This window comes from Macaca thibetana, chromosome 16 (genome assembly GCF_024542745.1).
Source record: "Macaca thibetana thibetana isolate TM-01 chromosome 16, ASM2454274v1, whole genome shotgun sequence".
Taxonomy (NCBI): domain Eukaryota; kingdom Metazoa; phylum Chordata; class Mammalia; order Primates; family Cercopithecidae; genus Macaca; species Macaca thibetana.
The window spans coordinates 56,815,444-56,836,540 of NC_065593.1; the positions used below are offsets into that span (position 1 = coordinate 56,815,444).

Sequence of the window (21,097 nt, forward strand, 5' to 3'; positions counted from 1 at the left end):
CTCAGCCTCCCGAGCAGCTGGGACTACAGGTGAGCGCCACCACGCCTGGCTAGTTTTTGTATTTTTGGTAGAGATGGGGTTTCACCATGTTGGCCAGGATGATCTCTTGTCATCGTGATCTGCCTACTTCAGTCTCCCAAAGTGCTGGAATTACAGGCATGAGCCACCGCGCCCGGCCCAAAGCTGATTTTTTTTAAAAAAGGGTTTGACTTAGGAATATAAGGGATACTGAAAGGAAAAGCCACAGAGTGGGAGGAAATATGTAGCAAGAAAGCATCTGAAAAAAGGAATTGTATGCAGAATGCATGAAGAATTCTCAAATTCTCAATAGGAAGAAAACCACTAACCTAATAAATGGGCGAAAGATTTGTTAAACACACCCCTGAAATGGATGATGACTGGAACAGCATCATCAGTCACTAGACACAAGTTAGTGAGCTGCTTCCACACCCCACGACAGTAGCCAAGCTTGAAAGACCAAACACCCCCAGTGCCGGCAAAGACCCCGGACCCCGAGCTACCATCCGGCCCTGGGGGTGCGTGGCACCACCACGCTGAAAGTCGTGTGGCCATTTCATAAGTGGTGCCACCACGCTGAAAGTCGTGTGGCCATTGCGTAAGAAGTTACAGGCAGGGTGTGGTGGCTCATGCCTGTAATGCCAGCATCTTGGGAGGTCAAGGCAGGCGGATCACTTGAGACCAGGAGTTCAAGACCACCCTGGGCAACATGATTTGTCATCTCTACAAAAAAATACAAAAATTAGCCAGGCGTGGTGGCACGCACCTGTGGTCCCAGCTACTCGGGAGGCTGAGGTGGGAGGATCGCTTGGACTCAGGAGGTCAAGGCTGCAGTGAGCCGTGACTGTGCCACCTCACTCCAGCCTGGGTGACAGAGCAAGGCTCTGTCTCAAAAAGACCAAAAAACCTTACAGCACAGCCACCCAGCTCTGGGCATCTATGCCAGACAACAAGAGTGCAGGCCAAAGACAGACGTGTACACACGTTCACCGCAGCTGCATTTGTGATAACCCAGACGGGACACTGCCCAGAAGCCCCTCACCAGGTGAGTGGAGACAGATGCTGTGCACCACACCCCTGCCCTGGAGGCTCCGTGGATGGTCCCCCCAGGCGGAAAGTCTGCAGGAAGCACGGAGCGGAGGAAGCCAGTGTGAGTGAGGAGGGCGCCCACTGCCTGAACCCATTCACACCATTCACACCATTCACACAGGGCGGAGGAAGCCAGCGTGAGTGAGGAGGGTGCCCACTGCCTGAACCCATTCACACGGGGCAGAGGAAGCCAGTGTGAGTGAGGAGGGCGCCCACTGCCTGAACCCATTCACACCATTCACACCATTCACACGGGGCGGAGGAAGCCAGCGTGAGTGAGGAGGGTGCCCACTGCCTGGACCCATTCACACCATTCACACCATTCACACCATTCACACGGGGTGGAGGAAGCCAGTGTGAGTGAGGAGGGTGCCCACTGCCTGGACCTATTCACACCATTCACACCATTCACACCATTCACACGGGGTGGAGGAAGCCAGCGTGAGTGAGGAGGGTGCCCACTGCCTGAACCCATTCACACCATTCACACGGGGCGGAGGAAGCCAGCGTGAGTGAGGAGGGGGCCCACTGCCTGAACCCATTCACACCATTCACACCATTCACACGGGGCGGAGGAAGCCAGCGTGAGTGAGGAGGGGGCCCACTGCCTGGACCTATTCACACCATTCACACCATTCACACGGGGCGGAGGAAGCCAGTGTGAGTGAGGAGGGTGCCCACTGCCTGAACCCATTCACACCATTCACACCATTCACACGGGGTGGAGGAAGCCAGCGTGAGTGAGGAGGGTGCCCACTGCCTGAACCCATTCACACCATTCACACAGGGCGGAGGAAGCCAGTGTGAGTGAGGAGGGGGCCCACTGCCTGAACCCATTCACACCATTCACACCATTCACACCATTCACACGGGGCGGAGGAAGCCAGCGTGAGTGAGGAGGGTGCCCACTGCCTGAACCCATTCACACCATTCACACCATTCACACCATTCACACCATTCACACGGGGCGGAGGAAGCCAGCGTGAGTGAGGAGGGGGCCCACTGCCTGGACCCATTCACACCATTCACACCATTCACACCATTCACACGGGGCGGAGGAAGCCAGCGTGAGTGAGGAGGGTGCCCACTGCCTGGACCCATTCACACCATTCACACCATTCACACGGGGCGGAGGAAGCCAGCGTGAGTGAGGAGGGTGCCCACTGCCTGGACCCATTCACACCATTCACACCATTCACACGGGGCGGAGGAAGCCAGCGCGCGTGAGGAGGGTGCCCACTGCCTGAACCCATTCACACCATTCACACCATTCACACGGGGCGGAGGAAGCCAGCATGAGTGAGGAGGGGGCCCACTGCCTGGACCTATTCACACCATTCACACCATTCACACAGGGCGGAGGAAGCCAGTGTGAGTGAGGAGGGGGCCCACTGCCTGAACCCATTCACACCATTCACACCATTCACACGGGGTGGGAGGAAGCCAGCGTGAGTGAGGAGGGTGCCCACTGCCTGAACCCATTCACACCATTCACACCATTCACACCATTCACACCATTCACACGGGGCGGAGGAAGCCAGCGCGCGTGAGGAGGGTGCCCACTGCCTGAACCCATTCACACCATTCACACGGGGCGGAGGAAGCCAGCATGAGTGAGGAGGGGGCCCACTGCCTGGACCTATTCACACCATTCACACCATTCACACAGGGCGGAGGAAGCCAGTGTGAGTGAGGAGGGGGCCCACTGCCTGAACCCATTCACACCATTCACACCATTCACACGGGGTGGAGGAAGCCAGCGTGAGTGAGGAGGGTGCCCACTGCCTGAACCCATTCACACCATTCACACCATTCACACCATTCACACCATTCACACGGGGCGGAGGAAGCCAGCGTGAGTGAGGAGGGTGCCCACTGCCTGGACCCATTCACACCATTCACACCATTCACACCATTCACACGGGGCGGAGGAAGCCAGCGCGAGTGAGGAGGGGGCCCACTGCCTGAACCCATTCACACCATTCACACGGGGCGGAGGAAGCCAGCGTGAGTGAGGAGGGCGCCCACTGCCTGAACCCATTCACACAGAGCTTCGGGAAACGCAGACACAGCTGCAGTGACGGCAACAGACCAGGGTTGCGTGAAGAAGGGGGTGGGAGGGGAGGGACCCCAAAAGGGCAAAGGGGAAACCTGGGTCTTTTCTCGTCTTGATTGTGGTGACAGGTACGAATTTACAGGTGTTAACATTTACAAAATCCTCAACGCGGCTGTGACGATAAACAGGAGAGTGGGGCGACGGCTGGTTCCCCCATCCTCCTCGTCTCGCCTGACAGTCTTCCCGGGGGCCCTTCCATTAGTTCAGTTCCAGTCTGTGTGTCCGAAACTCCAATTTGCAGAGGAAACATCTCCGTGTCAGCACGGCTGAAGCTTCCTCACAGGCCGGCACGTGTAAGCTGAGCCCCGACCTCCTCACACTCAACGACACTGTCGCCCTCGGCTGTGCCCTCCACCTGCGGAGCGACGCCAACACTGCCCTGAGACCCTGTGTAATGCCCTGGCAACTCCCACCTTCCTCCAGTGGGCACACCTCCAGGCCCCCAACCCTCTCCCCTTTCCCGAGAGCCCCCAAGCCCTCTCCTTATTTCCAGTCACCAAATACTGCCACAGTGATATATTCAAAACACAGACCTGACCATCAAAGTGCCAGGACCTCAGGACAATCCACACTCTTCACTATGGCTCAGAGGCCCCCAACAGCTCCCCACCAGGGCCCAGGGCCCTGTTAACTCTCCTCCCTGTTGGGCTGTGCCCAATCCCATGCCCTCTGCTGAACAGGACCACTGCCTCCCTCACCCCAAGGTCCAGGCTGACAGCAGGACCCCGCCTGGGGTACAGGGGGCCCCGTGGTGCTAGGGTGCAGCCACAACCGCCGGTCCCCGCGATGCCGCACTCAGGACTGGAGGGGCCTGCCTGCCGGTGTGTCCTCAGAAGGTGGCATCTGGTCGGCACGCAGGGCCTGGCACCGTGAGGAAGCCAAACACACTGAGGGAAGACATGCCTGGACCCAGGTCTCGTGTTGGCAAATGTTTTTATAAAACGCACACAGCTAATTACATGCAAGTTTTAGGCTGGCTTAGAAACCTCAGCAACAAGGGAAACATGTTAAAGCTTCCATTAGCCGTCAGGTATGTTACCCAGGAAACTCGGGAAAAGGCGGTAGATTTTCCTTTTCTTGAGATGGAATCTCACTCTGTTGTCCAGGCTAGACTGCAGTGGCGCGATCTCGGCTCACTGCAACCTCCGCTTCCTGGGCTCGAGTGATTCTCCTGCCTCAGCCTCCTGAGTAGCTGGGACTACAGGCACCTGCCACCACGCCTGGCTAATTTTTGTATTTTTAGTAGACACGGGGTTTCGCCAACTCCTGACCTCAGGTGATCCACCTGCCTTGGCCTCCCAGAGTGCTGGGATTACAGGCGTGAGCCACTGCACCCGGCCAGTAGATTTTCCACATAAAATATACGGCCAAGTATTAATAGGAAAGAACTGATAAGGCAAAAAAGGACATTAAATGTTGAGGAAAATTGAAAGGATATAAAAATACAGATAGATGTGTTCAAAGATCCTTCCTGGGAAAGAGGTTCAAACGCTACATTTTGAAAATTCTGCCCAGGCTGGTGATGGAGAAACGTCCTTTCTTCACGGTCTACACAGCAGGGCTGTTGGGGAATCGATCTTTAAGGTATTTAATGGTTAATAATGTTAAACATGCATCAGGCATGCTTCTTGTCCTAATTTAAGGCAAATAAATCACTTCATAAAGTCACACCCCACGGCACTCCAGCCTGGGCGACAGAGCTAGACTCCACCTCCAAAAATAAATAAAGTCACATCCTTTCTCGCATATCTGCTGCGATGGATCAACTAAGACAACTGAAGTAACCTCCCCAGTACCTAATTATACAACTACAAAAATGTGATATAATTCTGTAAACTGCAATTAGAGGTGCTAAGTATTTGTTTCTAAACTGATTTCTAAAATACCTCCTACTCATTTCATAAACAATCTACAGATAACTTCAACTTCAAAACACTTTCTAGCACCGAAACAGAAAAAGAAACAGTCCCTTCTAATCCAAGATTTCAAACTGGGAAAGCATTTAGGACATCCAGTAGGGAAGTGTCAGGAGGAGGCGCGGCCGTGCTTGCAGCTGCTTCCTGTCAAACTCCAAGCCCCGCACAGAAGCAGTACGGGTAAAACGGGGCGACCAGGAGAGAAATCATAAGCAGGGACAGCACTCACGGCAAGGCCGCACTCCTGAAGCTGAGCCCCGCTTTAACACTTGAGTAAATGTCTCCCATCTACCGAGTAAAGCATGAGGTGAGTCCAATCAACATGAAACACAAGTTTCGATAACTGTCCCAATTCCATTTTTAATTTTTCACACAAAAACCACGTTACATTTAGTGGACATTACAGGATGAAAAAAGAAAATGGTGGAAGCTGATTTTTGACATCCAATCTGATTTTAGGATATTCTATTTTTGTGATATACATTAAAAACTTACCTTATAACCAGGAAACAGTTGGTTCTGTTACCGACAGCAAAATAGTCGGCTGTGGTCAAAATATCAATCCCATGCGGGAAAGTGCCCTAATAAAAAAGTGAAATTGGGGGAAAAAGAAGAATTTGAATGAGCAAAGGCATTTTACCAAGTTCCATCATCATATCCACAGACACTGACACTCACGAACCCCGAGCCCTGAGGCAGGTGGCAAGCGAGCCACACACCACAGACACTGCTCACCGAGGACTTCCACGCCACACTGACTTCCTGACGGGCTCCCTAGACCACACCACGCCCAACGACTGAAACCACTCACAAGGATTTCATCGTTTTCAAACAACTCAAACGTTTCCACTTCGGTATGTTGTAGGAGACCTTTCCTTAAAACATACACCGTAAATGGGCTTCAGGTTTCAACAGTGTTCCAGCCACTGACCTCCACCAGCCCGAGCCCCATGCCACAAAGCTGGCAGGTCGGTGCACACCAGAGCAAGCAGGCCCGGGTCAGGTTGGGGATGCAGCCGCCTGCCCAGTCTGCAAAACCTGGACCAGAGCCCAGGCCTCGCTCGGCTGTCCTGGGCGGGCAGGACGTTGACTGGGGGCAGCCGGCCCAGCCGGTTCTGGGGGGTGGTGACAGCTGACCCCAGAAGCATCGAGGACCAGCAGCCCCCAAGGCTCTGACATGGGAGAGGCGGACCTCTTCCCACCCCACGACAGTCTCCCAGTGGAGCCCCAGTGGAGCCCCAGCTCCAGCCCCGAAGGCTGCATGGTGTTACTGAGACCACTCTCAGGTTCCAGGATTTGAAATTCTGGAAACAACATAAATAATTTCCTAAGAAAATACAAATGACAAACTTTGAACCAAACACAGAAAGCCTTACAGCTATAAACCGCAGCAGGGTTTTTCAAAGGCCTCCCAGGCCTGCCCACCTCTGAGGCTGGGATCCAGATCCCTCCTTGACTTTAACACACTCATCACCACCCTGCACTTCATCATGAACACCTCACACCTTCGTCCGTGTCATCGCTTCGCAAATGAAGTAGCTGAACAGCCAGCTCTCCTGAGAACACCCAGGGCCACATCCCTGCTTCCCGCCAGGAGAGCCGGAATAAGCAGGTACCATGCGGCTTTCTCCCAGAAAATCCTTCCCAAGGGTTACACTGGGAGCTTGGGCTGATGGAGATACCAGAAACTTCTGCCTGAGGCTGCTGGAATCAGTGACAGCACGAGCGTCCTTCACTGAACCGTGGAACAGGGGAGAAACCGGCACCCGAGTGGAGGTGTCACAGCTCACTCTGCGGAAAGACAGCAGGTGCCACAACCTGGGATGTCGCCCACTGGGGTGCAACTCCATGTCCCACATTACGGCAGGCAGGAGCCCAGGGAAACGTCCGGGGCGGCCCAGGACCAGGTCTCACTGAGAACAAGAACAAGGGGACTCTGTGACCAGCATCCCCCCCACGGTGAGAACAAAGCAAGACCAACACAGGGGCTAAGGCTCTGTCTGGCCAGGCTGGAGCTGGAACAACAGGCTCCGAGCAGACAAAGGTGGGCTCAGCTGCCCTGAGCCTCAACTTCCCCACCTGTGCAGGGAGGAAGTTGGGGGCCTGGGTGTGGACAGGCCACCACGAGGGCCCGATGGTGCTGGGGGCCCAGACAGCACTCGCCTAGGAGCAGGGTCGTAGGGCTGGCATGTCTGGCAGGCCCTGGACATGGAAGTTGCCCATGGGTTAGTCACCACCTGCTGAAGAGCCCCCGGGCTCAGTGGGGAGAAGGCAGAGACCACTCAGGACCAGAGTCTCCAATTCCAGCCAAGATGAGCCTGGACAGAGAAGCTGGTCCCTCGTCTCTGCCCCCAGCCCCCTCCATGTCCCCCAGGCCGCTCCCCAACCACCCCCCATCTCTGCTGCTGTTACCCAGTAGCCTCTACTGTAAATGCGTTTCTTACAACTTCATTCCAAATCTGTGTATTAGAAACAGCCTTCTCCACATCCAAGGGTTTTTAGGCTGCTTCCCTGCGTGCTACATAACATGTCCGCTCCCATTTGCTTTGCCAAGTTCTCGACCTTTTTCTCAAATGTTTCTATCCAACCTCAGCAGGACATGGCCGTGCGGGCCGGGGACACTCCGGACCTGCGCATCTCACACCCCTGTCAAAGTCTGTGTCTCTTCAGAGTCTGTGCAGCTTCTTCCACGAGGCTCCTGCTACCGTCCGCATGCTGGTCACTGTGCCGGATGCTCTGAGACTCACGGGGCTCAGGCTCAGGACTGAGGTGCAAGACTCCTGCACCCACAGGAATATCCCATTTTTTGGCTGCTTGCCTAAATTTAGACCAAGTTTAAAGGCTTTTCCTTTCCCTGTCAATCAATCCCCAACCTAAGCTGCCCCGACAAAGGTAACGGGGCTCAAATCTAGCCACACACATAGGGAAGCCGGTCAGCTCAGCTGCAGGGCCCCGTGGCTCCCTACGCGACCGGCTGCTCCTCCCAGGAAGCGGCATCTGGGAACCCGGAACAGAGTGTGACGGTGGAGTGTGCCCCAGGCCCACACAGCGTGGTCGCCACCCCGGGCTCTGGCCTCAGCACGCCCCCTCCGGCGGGGGCTCTGGAGGGGTTGGAAGCCCAGGAACAGGGAGACGGCGTCTCCTGGGCTGTCACTTTCCAGGAAGCTGGCAAGTCCGTCAGCTCAGCTAAGTGGTTTCCAAGAAGCTCGTTCTTCCTCACAGCAGCTGCACTCTCCACTCAAAAGCCCAAACCTCATTCATGTTCTCCTCGGCCTGTGCGGCTCTTGCTGTCTGCACACCCAGGCTCCCCTTCCTAGGCTGGTGTCTCTTCCTAATGAACTGGCTCCTACCAGGGCTCAGGGCTCTGAACACATGCAGACCCCACGGCACCCCAAGGACACTGGGTGGGCCTCGGCCACCTCGGGCCAACAAGAGGAAGTCACGCCCCTTCCTGGGCTTTGTCTACAGAAAGCCGCCCACACCACTCGTGCCAGGCTCCTCGAGAACCATTTCAATAACATGCACAAGTCCTCATCCGCCCGCCTCTCCAGCTGACGCTGGCGTCCGGCTTTTCCTCTGGACTCATTTGGCCTTGATGCTTCCACTCCAAGTCGGACATCTTTGCCTGGAGGGTTCCCCACAGGTCAGAAAGGTCCGCAGGCCACGTGCACACCATCCACCCCACACGACCCAGCCACAGCCCAGACCCCAGCTGCATTTGCTTTGCTGCCTGGGAACTCCAGAACCTTCTCGGCTGACTTCTCTGGGAACCTTGCTTCCCGCCCAGGTCCAGCCCAGACCCTGGTCCGCTCTCCGGCCTCTGTCCCACTATCCTGCAAGGCCCGACCACACACCCAAGATGTGACGTCATCACACAACATGAATAACCTGGGCCCCCATTCACAGGTGAAGCTGACCAGTGACCAGATGTCAGGGTCAGAGGGCACAGCAAAAGCAGCCCCAGCATGACGAGGGGTCGTGGGGTCCACAGCTCCTGGGAGCTGGCTTCTGGGCCCGCCTACGGTCCGGATGAGGCACGCGCTGACGTCAACAGAGTCAGCTCCTGCTCTGTGTGGGATGAGGCGGGGTCAGGTCTGCGTCCCTGCAAGGCCAGCCTGGTCCCAGGGACCCGCCCCCCACTGCAGAGTCACATTATGTGGCCCTTGGCAACACGTAAAGCACAGCTTTCCGGCCTGTGTGTGCAAACTGCTGTACGTGCAGGTTCCCGGTGACCCTGCCGCCGATGTAGCCACACCACACCTCGCAGTGCGAAAAGACACCGGGGTTATGGCTCTCCAGATTCCTACCTGTAAACCTGCAGGAAGCTTTTGGAATAAAGGTGTTTAAAAGCAGCCATACCTGTCTCCCCACATTCTCCTGGAAGGCGGCCTGCGGAGCAAAGAACAAACACAGCAGGTAAGCGAGGTCAGCTTCCGCCAACACCAGAGGCAAGTTCAGAACAAACAGCGCAACGTCAATGACCCACGGCTTTATTTTTTAAATAAAAGCCCTCGTTGTTGGCTGAACAGAGCCTCAAGGTGTGTCACTCTGTTTTTACGTCCTGGTGCTCTTTAAAACCACAATTTAAGAATTCAAGTTTATAAACTCAGATACATCCTGAAAACTGGCCTTTACCACTGAGCCTCCCAGCAGCACCACGCGGAGGCCCCAGCTGTTAAATCACAGCCCAGAGCCCCAACACTCTTCCTCAGGAGCTCTGTGAGGCAGCTCATGGTCACCAACTGGCACCGCGTGCCGCCCTCCAGGGAGGGCGCTCTGCCCACACCCATGGCACAGTGTCAACAGGCCGAGTCCCAGGCCGGGCACAGGCCCAGAGCAGGGGCTGCTGAAAAGGTTGAAATGTGAACTTCAACAGGATGAAGTGCTTCCAGGAGGCCTCTCATGTCCTCCCCACACACCCTGCCCTCTGGGCGCACCAACCAGGTAGAGCAGGTTACCTGGGCAAGGTGACAAACACACTTCCCTTCCCATGTGTCACCAGCTGGTGCCCCGTCCTTCCCAAAAGCACCTGGGCTCAGAGTTCTCGGGGCTGGAGGCACAGGAGACTTCAGCCTCCCAGGAAGACCCAGCAAACTGCACACACGGCCACACCACACACGCCACACCATACACGCCACACCACACACGCCACACCACACACGCCACACCACACACGCCACACCACACACGCCACACCACACACGGCCACACCACACACGCCACACCACACACGGCCACACCACACACGCCACACCACACACGCCACACCACACACGGCCACCACACACACCACACCACACGCCACACCACACACGGCCACCAGCACACACGCCACACCACACACGGCCACACCACACACGGCCACCAGCACATACGCCACACCACACACGGCCACCAGCACACACGGCCACACCACACACGCCACACCACACACGCCACACCACACACGCCACACCACACACGCCACACCACACACGCCACACCACACACGCCACACCACACACGCCACACCACACACGGCCACACCACCACACACGCCACACCACACACGCCACACCACACACGCCACACCACACACGCCACACCACACACGCCACACACACACACGCCACACCACACCACACACGCCACACCACACACGCCACACCACACACGCCACACCACACACGGCCACACCACACACGCCACACCACACACGCCACACCACACACGCCACACCACACACGGCCACACCACACACGCCACACCACACACGCCACCAGCACGGGGTGAGGTCAGGGAGGCTGGCGGCTTCAGGGAGCACGCGCTGGAGAAGCGACCTCCTGCCCGGCAGGATTCCTGCCAACGCTCGCCTGGGGGCTTCCTGAGAGCAAGGCCGAGTGAGGGCTGCTGGCAGGTGCACACACAGACGGGCACCAGGTAAGGAACCGAAACACAGCCACCCAGGGTCTGTGCCCCCAACCCCAGGGAAAAGGAACAGACGCACCTGCCACCTCTGGCCAGTCACACAGAAACCAGACATGCAGGTGGTTCCAAGGCAGACCCCTGGGCTGGGCTGGAGATGGGCGGAAACAGGCGCTTCGCGGCGGGCTCCCGTGCAGCTCTTACACCGGGAGGGAAGAGGCCTGACTGCTGCCGTTTGCCATTTTGTGACTTTTGAGATAAATTCAATAGGAAAGTAAGAAACAAAACCCGCCAAAAGGCAACGCAACAAAAATATACTCTGATGTTAATATAATGCACACTATTTAGGAACACATGTACTATTCCAGCGGTATCTAAAAGATGTTTTAAAAATTCAAGACTTATGTGGAAAAGCACAAGCCTTAAAACAGGGAAAACAATCCTGAAAAAGCAGACGCTGGGAGGCATCGCCCTACCCAGTGCGAAGGCTGACGACGCGCAGCAGCGTCACAGCACAGCCCGTCACACGGTGCGCGCTGGCGGAACAGACACGCAGACCAACCAGCAGAGCAGAACACACGGGACAGCATCCCTGGGACCCGGTGAGGCGGAGTTCCCAGACCTTAAGAAAGTCTTCATGTCTTACAAAGCACTAAAACATGATCCACAAAAACAAAAAAACTGACCAAGACCCCAGCAGAATTAAAAAATTAAAAACTCTGCCCTATTAAAGAGGATGGAAAGATGAGCCACAGACTGGCAGAGAGCCAAACACAAATCCAACACAGGACCAGAATCCCACATATGTAAAGAGTGCTCAAAACTCAACAACAAAAAACAATCCACTTAGAAAATGAGTAAAGACCTGAGCAGACATTTCACCAAAGAGGAGGTACAGATGGCAAGTAAGCCCGTGAAAGATACTCCGCACCACCAGGCATGACAGAAGCGCAGGGAAAGCCCACAACAACACATCACCACATGCCTGTCAGAAAGGCCGACACAGAAAACGGTGGCCACATCAGACACAGGCGAGGACAGAGAAAGGCAGGGCTGCTGACAGGTGGTGGTGCGAACGTGAATGGAGCAGCTGCTCTAGAAAGCAGTTTAAATGTCCAACTACCACGACCCAGAAACTACTCCTGGCATTTATCCCAGAAAAACGGAAGCTACACTCACACGAAAACCTTAACACGAACGTTTACAGCAGCTTAAAGACCAGAAACCATCCTGATGCCCTAACACATAAACGGTCACACAAACCACGGCACCCCCAGCAACAGCAGCTCGGGGCAGGTCTCCGGGGAGCTGTGCCGAGAGAAGAAAGCTACAGCCTTGGAGGCCACAGAGTTCATTTACACGGCATTCCCAAGATGACAGAATAGGCAACGGAGAGCCGACCAGTGGCTGCCAAGGGTCAGGAGACGGAAACAGCAGGGGCTGTGGGCAAAGCAGGAGCACAGGGCCTCTCGGGGAGATGGGGCTGCTCTGTATCCTGACTGTGGTAGTGGATACATGAATTTGTATGTGATACAATCACACAGAACTAAACGCGTGAGCGTGCATGGTGCACACACGCACACACACATGCACACACGCACACATGTGCCCTCGCACACACATACACACACGTGCGCACACACGTACACACACACGGGTACGGGTAAAACCAAGGAAGTAGGAATAAGGCTGGTGGGTTGGCTCAATGTTCATGTCTAGGCTGCGACGTTCCACTGCACTTTTGCCAGATTTTATCATGGAGGCAATGGTGAAACACGCATGGGCTCTCCCTGCATTAGTCTTTAAAACTGCATGTAAATCTCTGCCAGGCGCAATGGCTCACGTCTGTAATCCCAGCACTTTGGGAGGCTGAGACGGGCAGATCAGTTGAGGTCAGGAGTCCGAGACCATCCTGGCCAACATGATGAAACCCTGTCTCTACTAAAAATACAAAAAGTAGCCAGGCGTGGTGGTGCACGCCTGTAATCCCAGCAACTCGGGAGGCTGAGGCAGGAGAATTGCTTGAACGGGGGAGGCGGAGGTTGCAATGAGCCAAGATCGCACCACTGCACTGGGAAGGAAAGGAGGGAAAAAGGGAGGGAGGGAGGGAGAGAAGAAGGGAGGGAGGGAGAGAAGAAGGGAGGGAGGGAGGGAAGAAGGGAGGGAGGGAGGGAAGAAAGGAGGGAAGGAGGGAAGGAAGAAGGGAAGAAGGAAAGGAAGGAGGGAGGGAGGGAGGGAAGGATGGAGGGAGGGAAGAAGGGAGGGAAGGAAGGGACGCACTGCATATAAATCTCAATTATCCCAAAATAAAAAGTCACAAATAAGAGGTCAGACACTAAATATCCAATGAAATGCTGGATGAAAAGATTTAAAATATTTTCAGTTAAATGGGGGCTTTAAGGGCCTTTACTTTAACTGTCAGTGAACAGGGGCCCCATCCCCACCCCCTCCTCGTGATGAACAAGAAGCCACGACCACCCCGTCTCTACTGCCCCTTCCTTCCCGGCAGGGGACACGTCTTCCTGCCACGTCAGCACCTCTGGGGGCTGCTAGACTCCTTCCAACGCGCAGACAAACCAGCGCTCAGCAACGAACACAGCTGGAACGGTTTTCACAAACTCACTCACACGCTGACTGCCCGAGTCGCCGCGCGAACAGCTGGAACGGTTTTCACAAACTCACTCACACGCTGACTGCCCGAGTCGCCGCGCGAACAGCTGGAACGGTTTTCACAAACTCACTCACACGCTGACTGCCTGAGTCGCCGCGCTCCTGCCAGTGCTGAGAACCAGCTGCAGCACCTTCCTCACCGCGTCACTGGGAGGGTCACGAACCGCGGGATGCACGACCGCAGCCTTTGCTGCCGTGGCCGATCTCGACATGGGAGCACCAAGGCGATGCAGGGCGTCTAGAGTTCAGGGGCAAGGGACCGTGTCCAGCCCCAAGGAGGGACGGGACTTCAATGCCTTTCACTGCTGCCTCCTGGCCGGTGCCGAGGAGGCCTCGGGGCCCCCAGGGGTGACCTCACCCAGGGAGACGGCGAGGAACAGGGACCCAGCGGAGGCAGGAAGACCGAGACCTCACCCAGGGAGACGGCGAGGAACAGGGACCCAGCGGAGGCAGGAAGGCCGAGACGTCTTTATCTGAAAGCAGCAGCTCCACAGCTGGAAAAAATGATTCCCAGTGCTGAGGCCCTCAATCCTCACATTTCCTAATAGGCTTCAAACAGGGAATCTTTTACCTTTGGCTGTTTTAATTTTGCAAGCTACTGGGTAAGCAAGGTGCACTCTGGTGGTATTTACCAGAAAAGATTTATTGCCAGTTTAAAGGGATTTTAATGTGAAAAAATGATTTATATTATTTCACCTCATATTCAGGGTTCACAGAAGCCTAAGTAATTTTATTACTGCTTCCCATGAAATGTCTTAGGTTGCAGTAAAGAAAATCTAAAAGCTTATTTCTAAGTACAGATTTAACATAAAATTTTATTATATTTCAAAGTCTTACAATTACTGCCTCTGGGTAAATATCAAGGCAAAAATGTGACGACTTCCCGAAAAAATTGTGAGGTTTTCTACTGACACTGAAGACAAAACAGGAGCAGCTTCAGGGACAGAGAAGAGCCTCTGAGCGCTCCTGCTGAATTCTCTCCAGTTTTAAAGGACCTGAGGCAGAGAAAGACTTCTCACTACTTCAGGACACAGACGGCAGGCAGAGGCCACCACAAGCTACACAAGATGACCAGAAAGACTTAAAGGCATCATCCGAGCTCCTGCACGTGAGAGAGAAAACCAGCTCTGCACCTGCACAGTCCCACACACTGCAGGGCTGACAGGAAATCCTCACCAGTCCCAGCACCCCTTCCACCTGGCCCACTGGCCCCCGAGTCTGACAGTAACGGAAGCGTGAACAGCTCCCTCAACAGGTTCCCACTAAGCCAACGATGCTGAGCCTGGACACAGAGTTCCAGCAGCTCGAGCCCATGAGGATGGGCCCACCCCATCACCAAAAGCCAGCCTCACCCCTCCCTCTTTCTCAAAGCGCTGCCTCTCCGTTCTCACCCTCTTAAAACGTGTTCAGCATCTTATCTGTATCTGAAATCAAGACTCTCATCTTGAGACTGGTCCACGTCTCAGCTGCCCGCTCTCTGTGGTCCCGAGAGACTCAGGCCTCGCTCCAGCCCAGCTCCGAGCCAAATGAAGTAGTCTGGTCAGCGTGGCAGCACTTGCTACCGCTCCTCACACTGAGAATTCACCCCAAACGTCACAGAGCTCCCTCTGGAGGAAACCAGCCATCTGTGATCAAGACGCACCCAGTCCTGCAGGCCCCACAGCCAGCAAGGCCCGGGTGAGTGTGGCCGGGTGAAGCAGAGCTGACCACTGCTCGCAACAGTCCCTCCCGAGGCTCAAAGTCAGCTGGTGAGTGACCGTCCCGCCACCACATTCCGGCCACCCTCGCAGAACCCACTCTCTTTCGCGTCTTCAGCGCGCAGCTGCCTGCACTGAGACCTGTCATCGGGAAGCGTCCCGCTCGCCTGCATCGCCCAGCAACCCCCAGCAGTGATGGCTGCAGCTCTGGGGATACCTGGGGTGTGGGGACTTAACCCTGGCCGCCCTTCACACACCGAAGACCACGGCCCTCCCCGACACCCAGAGGCAGTGAGAACCAGCGGGCTGCCAGCTGGCACTCTCGGCAGCTCCCTCGCGGCTCCTGCTGTTGACGGGTGAGCTGGCCAGGTGGCAGCCCACAGAGGAGCGTCGGGGAGACCAGGTCCACCCCCTACCTTCATGAAAGGAAATATCAAAATGAGAAAACTTACAGAGGCTGCTCTTCTGCAGTTTATATCTCGGTCAAACACCGCGGCGATCACCAGTGCGCTGTGAAAAAGAGAAAGAATTAATTAAAAAGACATCTGTAAAATAGTACAGACCACACAGTGTCGATGAGAAAGCCTTTCTCTCACGACTCAAGCCCACTTGAGGTTCAGACACGCCCCGCAAGCAACACGCAGCTGGAGGCACCAGGCACTGCAGACAGACACATGTGACCCCTAAGACACCAGACGCCATGCGGGAGCTGGGGGTGGCTGACCCTGGTTCTAAGGAGAGCCACGAGACAGCACACACCAAGGGTGCAGGATCAAAGAGCCGTGAGGACAGGGCCTGGGGCAGAACGCACCTGGCCTGCTGTGCTGGTGCGGAGTGGGAGGAGGGGAGGTCCAGTGAGCGAAAAGACAGAAATGGGGTACCCTGGAGGACGAGAACTGGCAGCGTTTAGCCGGGGGGGGGGGGGGGGGGGGGCAAACCAAGGTGGCCGACAGAAATGCCCCAGGGCAGGGGCTGTCCCGGTCCTGGAGACCACGCCGCGCACACAGCCTAACTGCAGAAACGCATGAGCACCCACCGTGCCCAGAGGGGCCTGAGGCCCTGTAGGCAGGGTGTCTGGCAGAGGCCCCTTCCAGACAGCGTCAGGAAAACCACCGCACCACACACAGACGCCAAGGCACTGCCCCCACGCGAGCCACACTCAGACAAGGCTTCTCCTGGCCCCCGTCAGACTCCTTGGGCCTCATTACGTCCTCTCGTGAGATCGCCCAGCTTAGTTACTGTGAATAACCCAGAACACTCTCGTCGGACACCGCACAGAACACAGGGCGTTTGGGGCAGACGACACTCTTTCTAAAGAAGGCGTGAGCGATTGTGCCTCCCACCAGCCTAAAGGGAAAAGGTGGAAAACAGAATTCCAGACACGTGGAGATAAGCGGCCTCCACAGCCGCCAGCGCCTCCCAGGTTCCTGGCTTCCAGGTCTCCTAGGGGCCAAGTGCTCTGCCTCATTCTAGGGACGTTGACAGACCTGAGCCATGGGGCGGGGCCCGCGTCCACATGAAGGATGCCGGGGACACGCACAGGGGACAGTGGTGATGCCAGCTGTGCGCCCTCTCACCACCTCTGCTGTTAAACAAGCTCAATGTGAAAGATACGTCCAGCTGAGGAAAAGCGTGTGGGTTCCACGCAGAGACAGTAAGCCCCGCTCCAGCCTGGCAACGCAGACACTGTCAGCACCACACCCTGACTCCCAGGGCGTGTGTGAGGCGCCGGCCCCACCAGCCGCAATGTACGCGACATCCCACCTGTTCTGCATCTCACACTGTGTGTCGCCCCAGACCCAGACTCACTGGCCTTGTCTCCGGGTTCACAGCATCCCGCCTGTTCTGCATCTCACACTGTCGCCCCAGACCCAGACTCACTGGCCTTGCTCTCCGGGTTCACAGCATACCTCTCAGGCAAGGGGCTCATGTATCCTCATGTTCTCTGCGCTCCTCCCTCCTCGGCCCCATGAGTCCCGAGGGTGTGGGCTTGGGGATGCTGAGCCAGGAGACCTACAAACTACAGCCACAGAGCTGAAACTCAGGGGCGTTTATCAGAGAGAGCACTTGTCCCCCAACCTCCAGCGCCGGGCACAGGTGCCTGCTCCAGGCCCTGGAGATGGCCCAGAAGATGCCACAGAGCCTCGCACTCCTGACTCAGGTTCTGGGGCCACAGTCTCCTCCAGCGTGTCCAGCATCAGGGGTAGGGGGGGCGGAGCTTGACAGCGGGGTGCTGGGCAGAGACTGAAGGAGGCAGGAGAAATGGGTGGGAGTGTGTCTGAGTGAGCAGCCCACAGAGGTGAGCCCACAGCAAACAAGGAGGAGGACAGCTGGCCCCAGGGCCGGTTGAGAAAGTCCTCCCTGCGGCCGGACTCTGCACTTCCTCGGAGACGCTGGGGCTTGTGACTCGGGCCTCGTGACCAAGCGCTCTGCTGCTGGGGCTTCAGGGACGCCCAACCAACCAGGAGCCCCGGGGGAGGCCAAAGGTTGGGTGGGGCAGCAGCTGGATGGCCAAGAGGGCCTCGATTCTGGGGAAATGCCTGCAAGTCTCACAGGCTCTGCCTGGGAGGGAGCGGGAGGGAAGGGGGGGAGGGAAGGGGAGAGAGAGAAGAGTGTGTGGTCACCAAGAACCACAATAAAAACAGAAATTCGTGGATGGAAAGGGTGGGAAGTTAAACTAGAAATATAGCACAAACATAGAAGCATCTTTGGAAATAAGAATGGCAAACGAAATTAAGCAAAACAGAAACGACACAATACAAACCACCAGGTGCATTTTCCATCCCAGTCAAGCTCAGACGCGCTGACGCCCAGAGGAGGCCCCACAATGCCATCAGCACAGCCCAAAACAGCCACCAACCACAGGCAAAGCCAGGAGGGCCACGTAGGCACGGGGTACCCTGCAGCTCAAGCAGAGGGGCCCCTCCAGCCCCCGCAGCAGGCAGCAGGCCCGTTTCGGCTGGGAACGAGAAGCTTCCATCCAGAGTGGGTGCGGGGCTGTCCGGAGTGGCCTAGCAGCTCTCCCCGCCGGCTGCTCCAGCATCAGCACAGCCCAGACCCACGTTCCGGGACCTCCCCGGGATGCTGCAGAAGCTCCACGCCCCTCGCCAGCAGCGAGCGGCCAAATGAGCTACGTTTACTCGGTTTAATCCCTAACAACCACGGATCACCAGTGGATACAGCATTTATTTCACATTTCAGAGAAACGCTTGTTTACTGAAGGGACAATCTGTGGTCTCGGGGTGGAAAGGCCTCCTCCTACCACAAGGTCACTTCTCAGCTCTGGTATGCAGACCACCATCGGCAGAGACAGACCCCAGCGTCCAGGCCACAGCAGCAAGCCCAGGTGGCTGCAGTGTCCAGCCAGCCTTGCAAACAGAAGCCAGGAACCAAAGCCAGAAAAAAAAAAAAAAAAAAAAAAAAAGAAGGATGGAGCCCAAGGGGAATAGGGTGGGAAGCTTCTGAGGGCTGGGGGAGGCCCTTCCCAAAAGCACTGGCCTCCCTGCCCCGAGGCCCTGTCCTGTGTGGCCACAGCCACAAACAGAGCCCAGAGCTATGGGAGTACGCGGCTTCCTTCCGAGTTCTGCCTTGAGCCGTCCAAAGTCTACCCCTCGGCCACTTGCTCACTCACAACGCAAGGATGGCCACACCACCGCCCTCTGCACCCTGGGGAGACGGCAACAACAAAGTCCCTCCCGAACGGTCACTGCTCAGACAGACCCTGCGTCTTCCCCGCCCAGCCCCTCCTGCTCCTGCAGACAGACAGACGGCGTCACTGTGTGGGGACCTGCGGTTCCTGCAGACGCCTCCGGGCCCAGCACCTCCCAAGACCACAGAAGCCCACCCGCTACCTGCCCTGAGGGCCTGGACGCCTACTCCTGTTCTCTACCTGCCTCCTCCGGCCAGATCCTTGGGGCATCCAGCAGCACACCTAGGTCTTTTCAGTTCCTCCACGTAAACAACAACAAAGTCCTAAGCCCAACCACCCTGGTCACAGCACATCTGTCCACACCCTTGTCTTCAGCAGAATAAGACCCCCTCCCAAAGATGGGGTGTCCCCCTTCAAATACGTTCCTTTACGTGGCAAAGGGGAATGAAGGTTGGCAATCAGCTGACCCTAAGATGGGGAGAGGGCCCTGGATTATTCCTGCAGCCCAGCGGGTGCCAAACACGGTGGCACACACCAGCGGCCCTGGCCACACCTGTGTTCTATCTGCCTGTGGGAGGCAGAGGAAGGAGGATCCCTCGAGCCCAGGAGTTTGAGTCCAGCCTGGCCAACACAGCAAGACCCCATCTAGACAGACGGATAAGTAGACAGGTAAGGAGATAAATACATACAGGAAGGGGGAAGGAAGGACGGACACGGAGGCAGAAGAAAGGGTCACAGGCATAGAGTATGCGAAGGATGCAGCCAGACGTGGATGTGGCTGGCTGTGAAGGTGGATGAAGGGCCCATGAGCAAAGCAACGTGGGCAACTCAGGCAGGGAAGCAGAGTCTTCCCTTGAGCCCCCTTGAGCCTCCAGAAGGGACTGGAGACACCCAAGGAGACGGGCAGGCCTGTGACCAGCACGTCCGTCCAGCAACATACCACTCCGCAACAAAAGGAGAGATCACGGGGATGAGTCCCAAGGGCGCCCTGCAAGTCAAAGAAGCCAGAATCAAAAGCCTATTGTGTTTCTAAGACACTCCAGAAATGGTAAACTGTGAGGACCGAACACAGATCAATGGTGGCCCAGGGTTGGGGAGCAGACTGGGGAGTTTTGGGGGGAAACGGACTGTCCCGTTTGGTACTAGAGTTGTAGAACACAATCACATGCAGATTGAAGAAGCAACAATCACAGACCTGGGGAGCCCAGCACAGAGGGATCGGCAGACGCGTCCGCATCCCGGACCGGCACAGAGGGAACCGGCACAGAGGGGACCGGCAGACACGTCCGCATCCCGGACCGGCACAAGAAGGGACCGGCAGACACGTCCGCATCCCGGACCGGGACAGAGGGAACTGGCAGACACGTCTGCATCCCGGACCAGCAGCGCCAGAAGGGCTGACCCGAGCGATGGCTCCAGCAATGCTAGGCCCGGGGTGGGGAGGATGCACAGAGCGTCCCAGCCTGGGTGGTGGGTCTGTTGCTCACACAGGTGTGGGCTGGCAGCTCCGAAATCACGTCAGATGCATGACAGCAGAGCGTGCTGCACAGGAGGCCCAGACGTGGCACGCGAAGGGAGGCCAGGAAGAAGCTGGGCTAGAGCCGGTGTCTGTGCAAACGCGGACTGTGAAGAGGGGCACACGCTCGGCTACAGAGGAGGGAGGGAACCTAGAGGCAGCTGAGGCCAAGCCCAGCGTCCTGGATTCCAAATACCGTTCTCCACCGAGAGGATCTGAGATTCCTGGGCAGTGGTGGATGCCAGGGCTGGGGCAGGGGCAGAAAGATAAGCCACGTGCATCCTGTGGTGCCAGAAGGAAAGAAAAAACGCTCAGGGAAAAAAAAAAAAAAGAACAAGATCTTGCTGAAATGACACAGAAGCCAACCTGAAGTGGCCAAAGCTGGAGCAATTTCAGTAACATTAATAACAACAGTTAGTGTTAGATTATAACTCAAACAACATTAATAACAATAGTGTTAGAGGATAACCCCCAAAACAGGATGAGGACCCATGAGTCCACACTGGCAGGAGCGAATGATGA

The 21,097-nt window shown here is 56.3% G+C and overlaps 1 protein-coding gene across 3 annotated transcripts in view; it reads right to left on the reverse strand.

Annotated features, from left to right (window-relative positions):
• TBCD (tubulin folding cofactor D) overlaps positions 1-21,097 on the reverse strand; it is a 188,891-nt gene that overhangs the window by 46,564 nt on the left and 121,230 nt on the right. For all 3 annotated transcript variants that reach the window (XR_007720228.1, XM_050763665.1, XM_050763666.1), the window contains exons 15-17: positions 15,863-15,920; positions 9,499-9,528; positions 5,635-5,720 (exon numbers count right to left, since the gene is read on the reverse strand). Coding sequence is in view for 2 of the 3 variants with exons in the window: in XM_050763665.1 (XP_050619622.1) it covers positions 5,635-5,720; positions 9,499-9,528; positions 15,863-15,920 (174 nt within the window). In the remaining variant the exon portion in view is untranslated. The remainder of the gene's footprint in view (positions 1-5,634; positions 5,721-9,498; positions 9,529-15,862; positions 15,921-21,097) is intronic.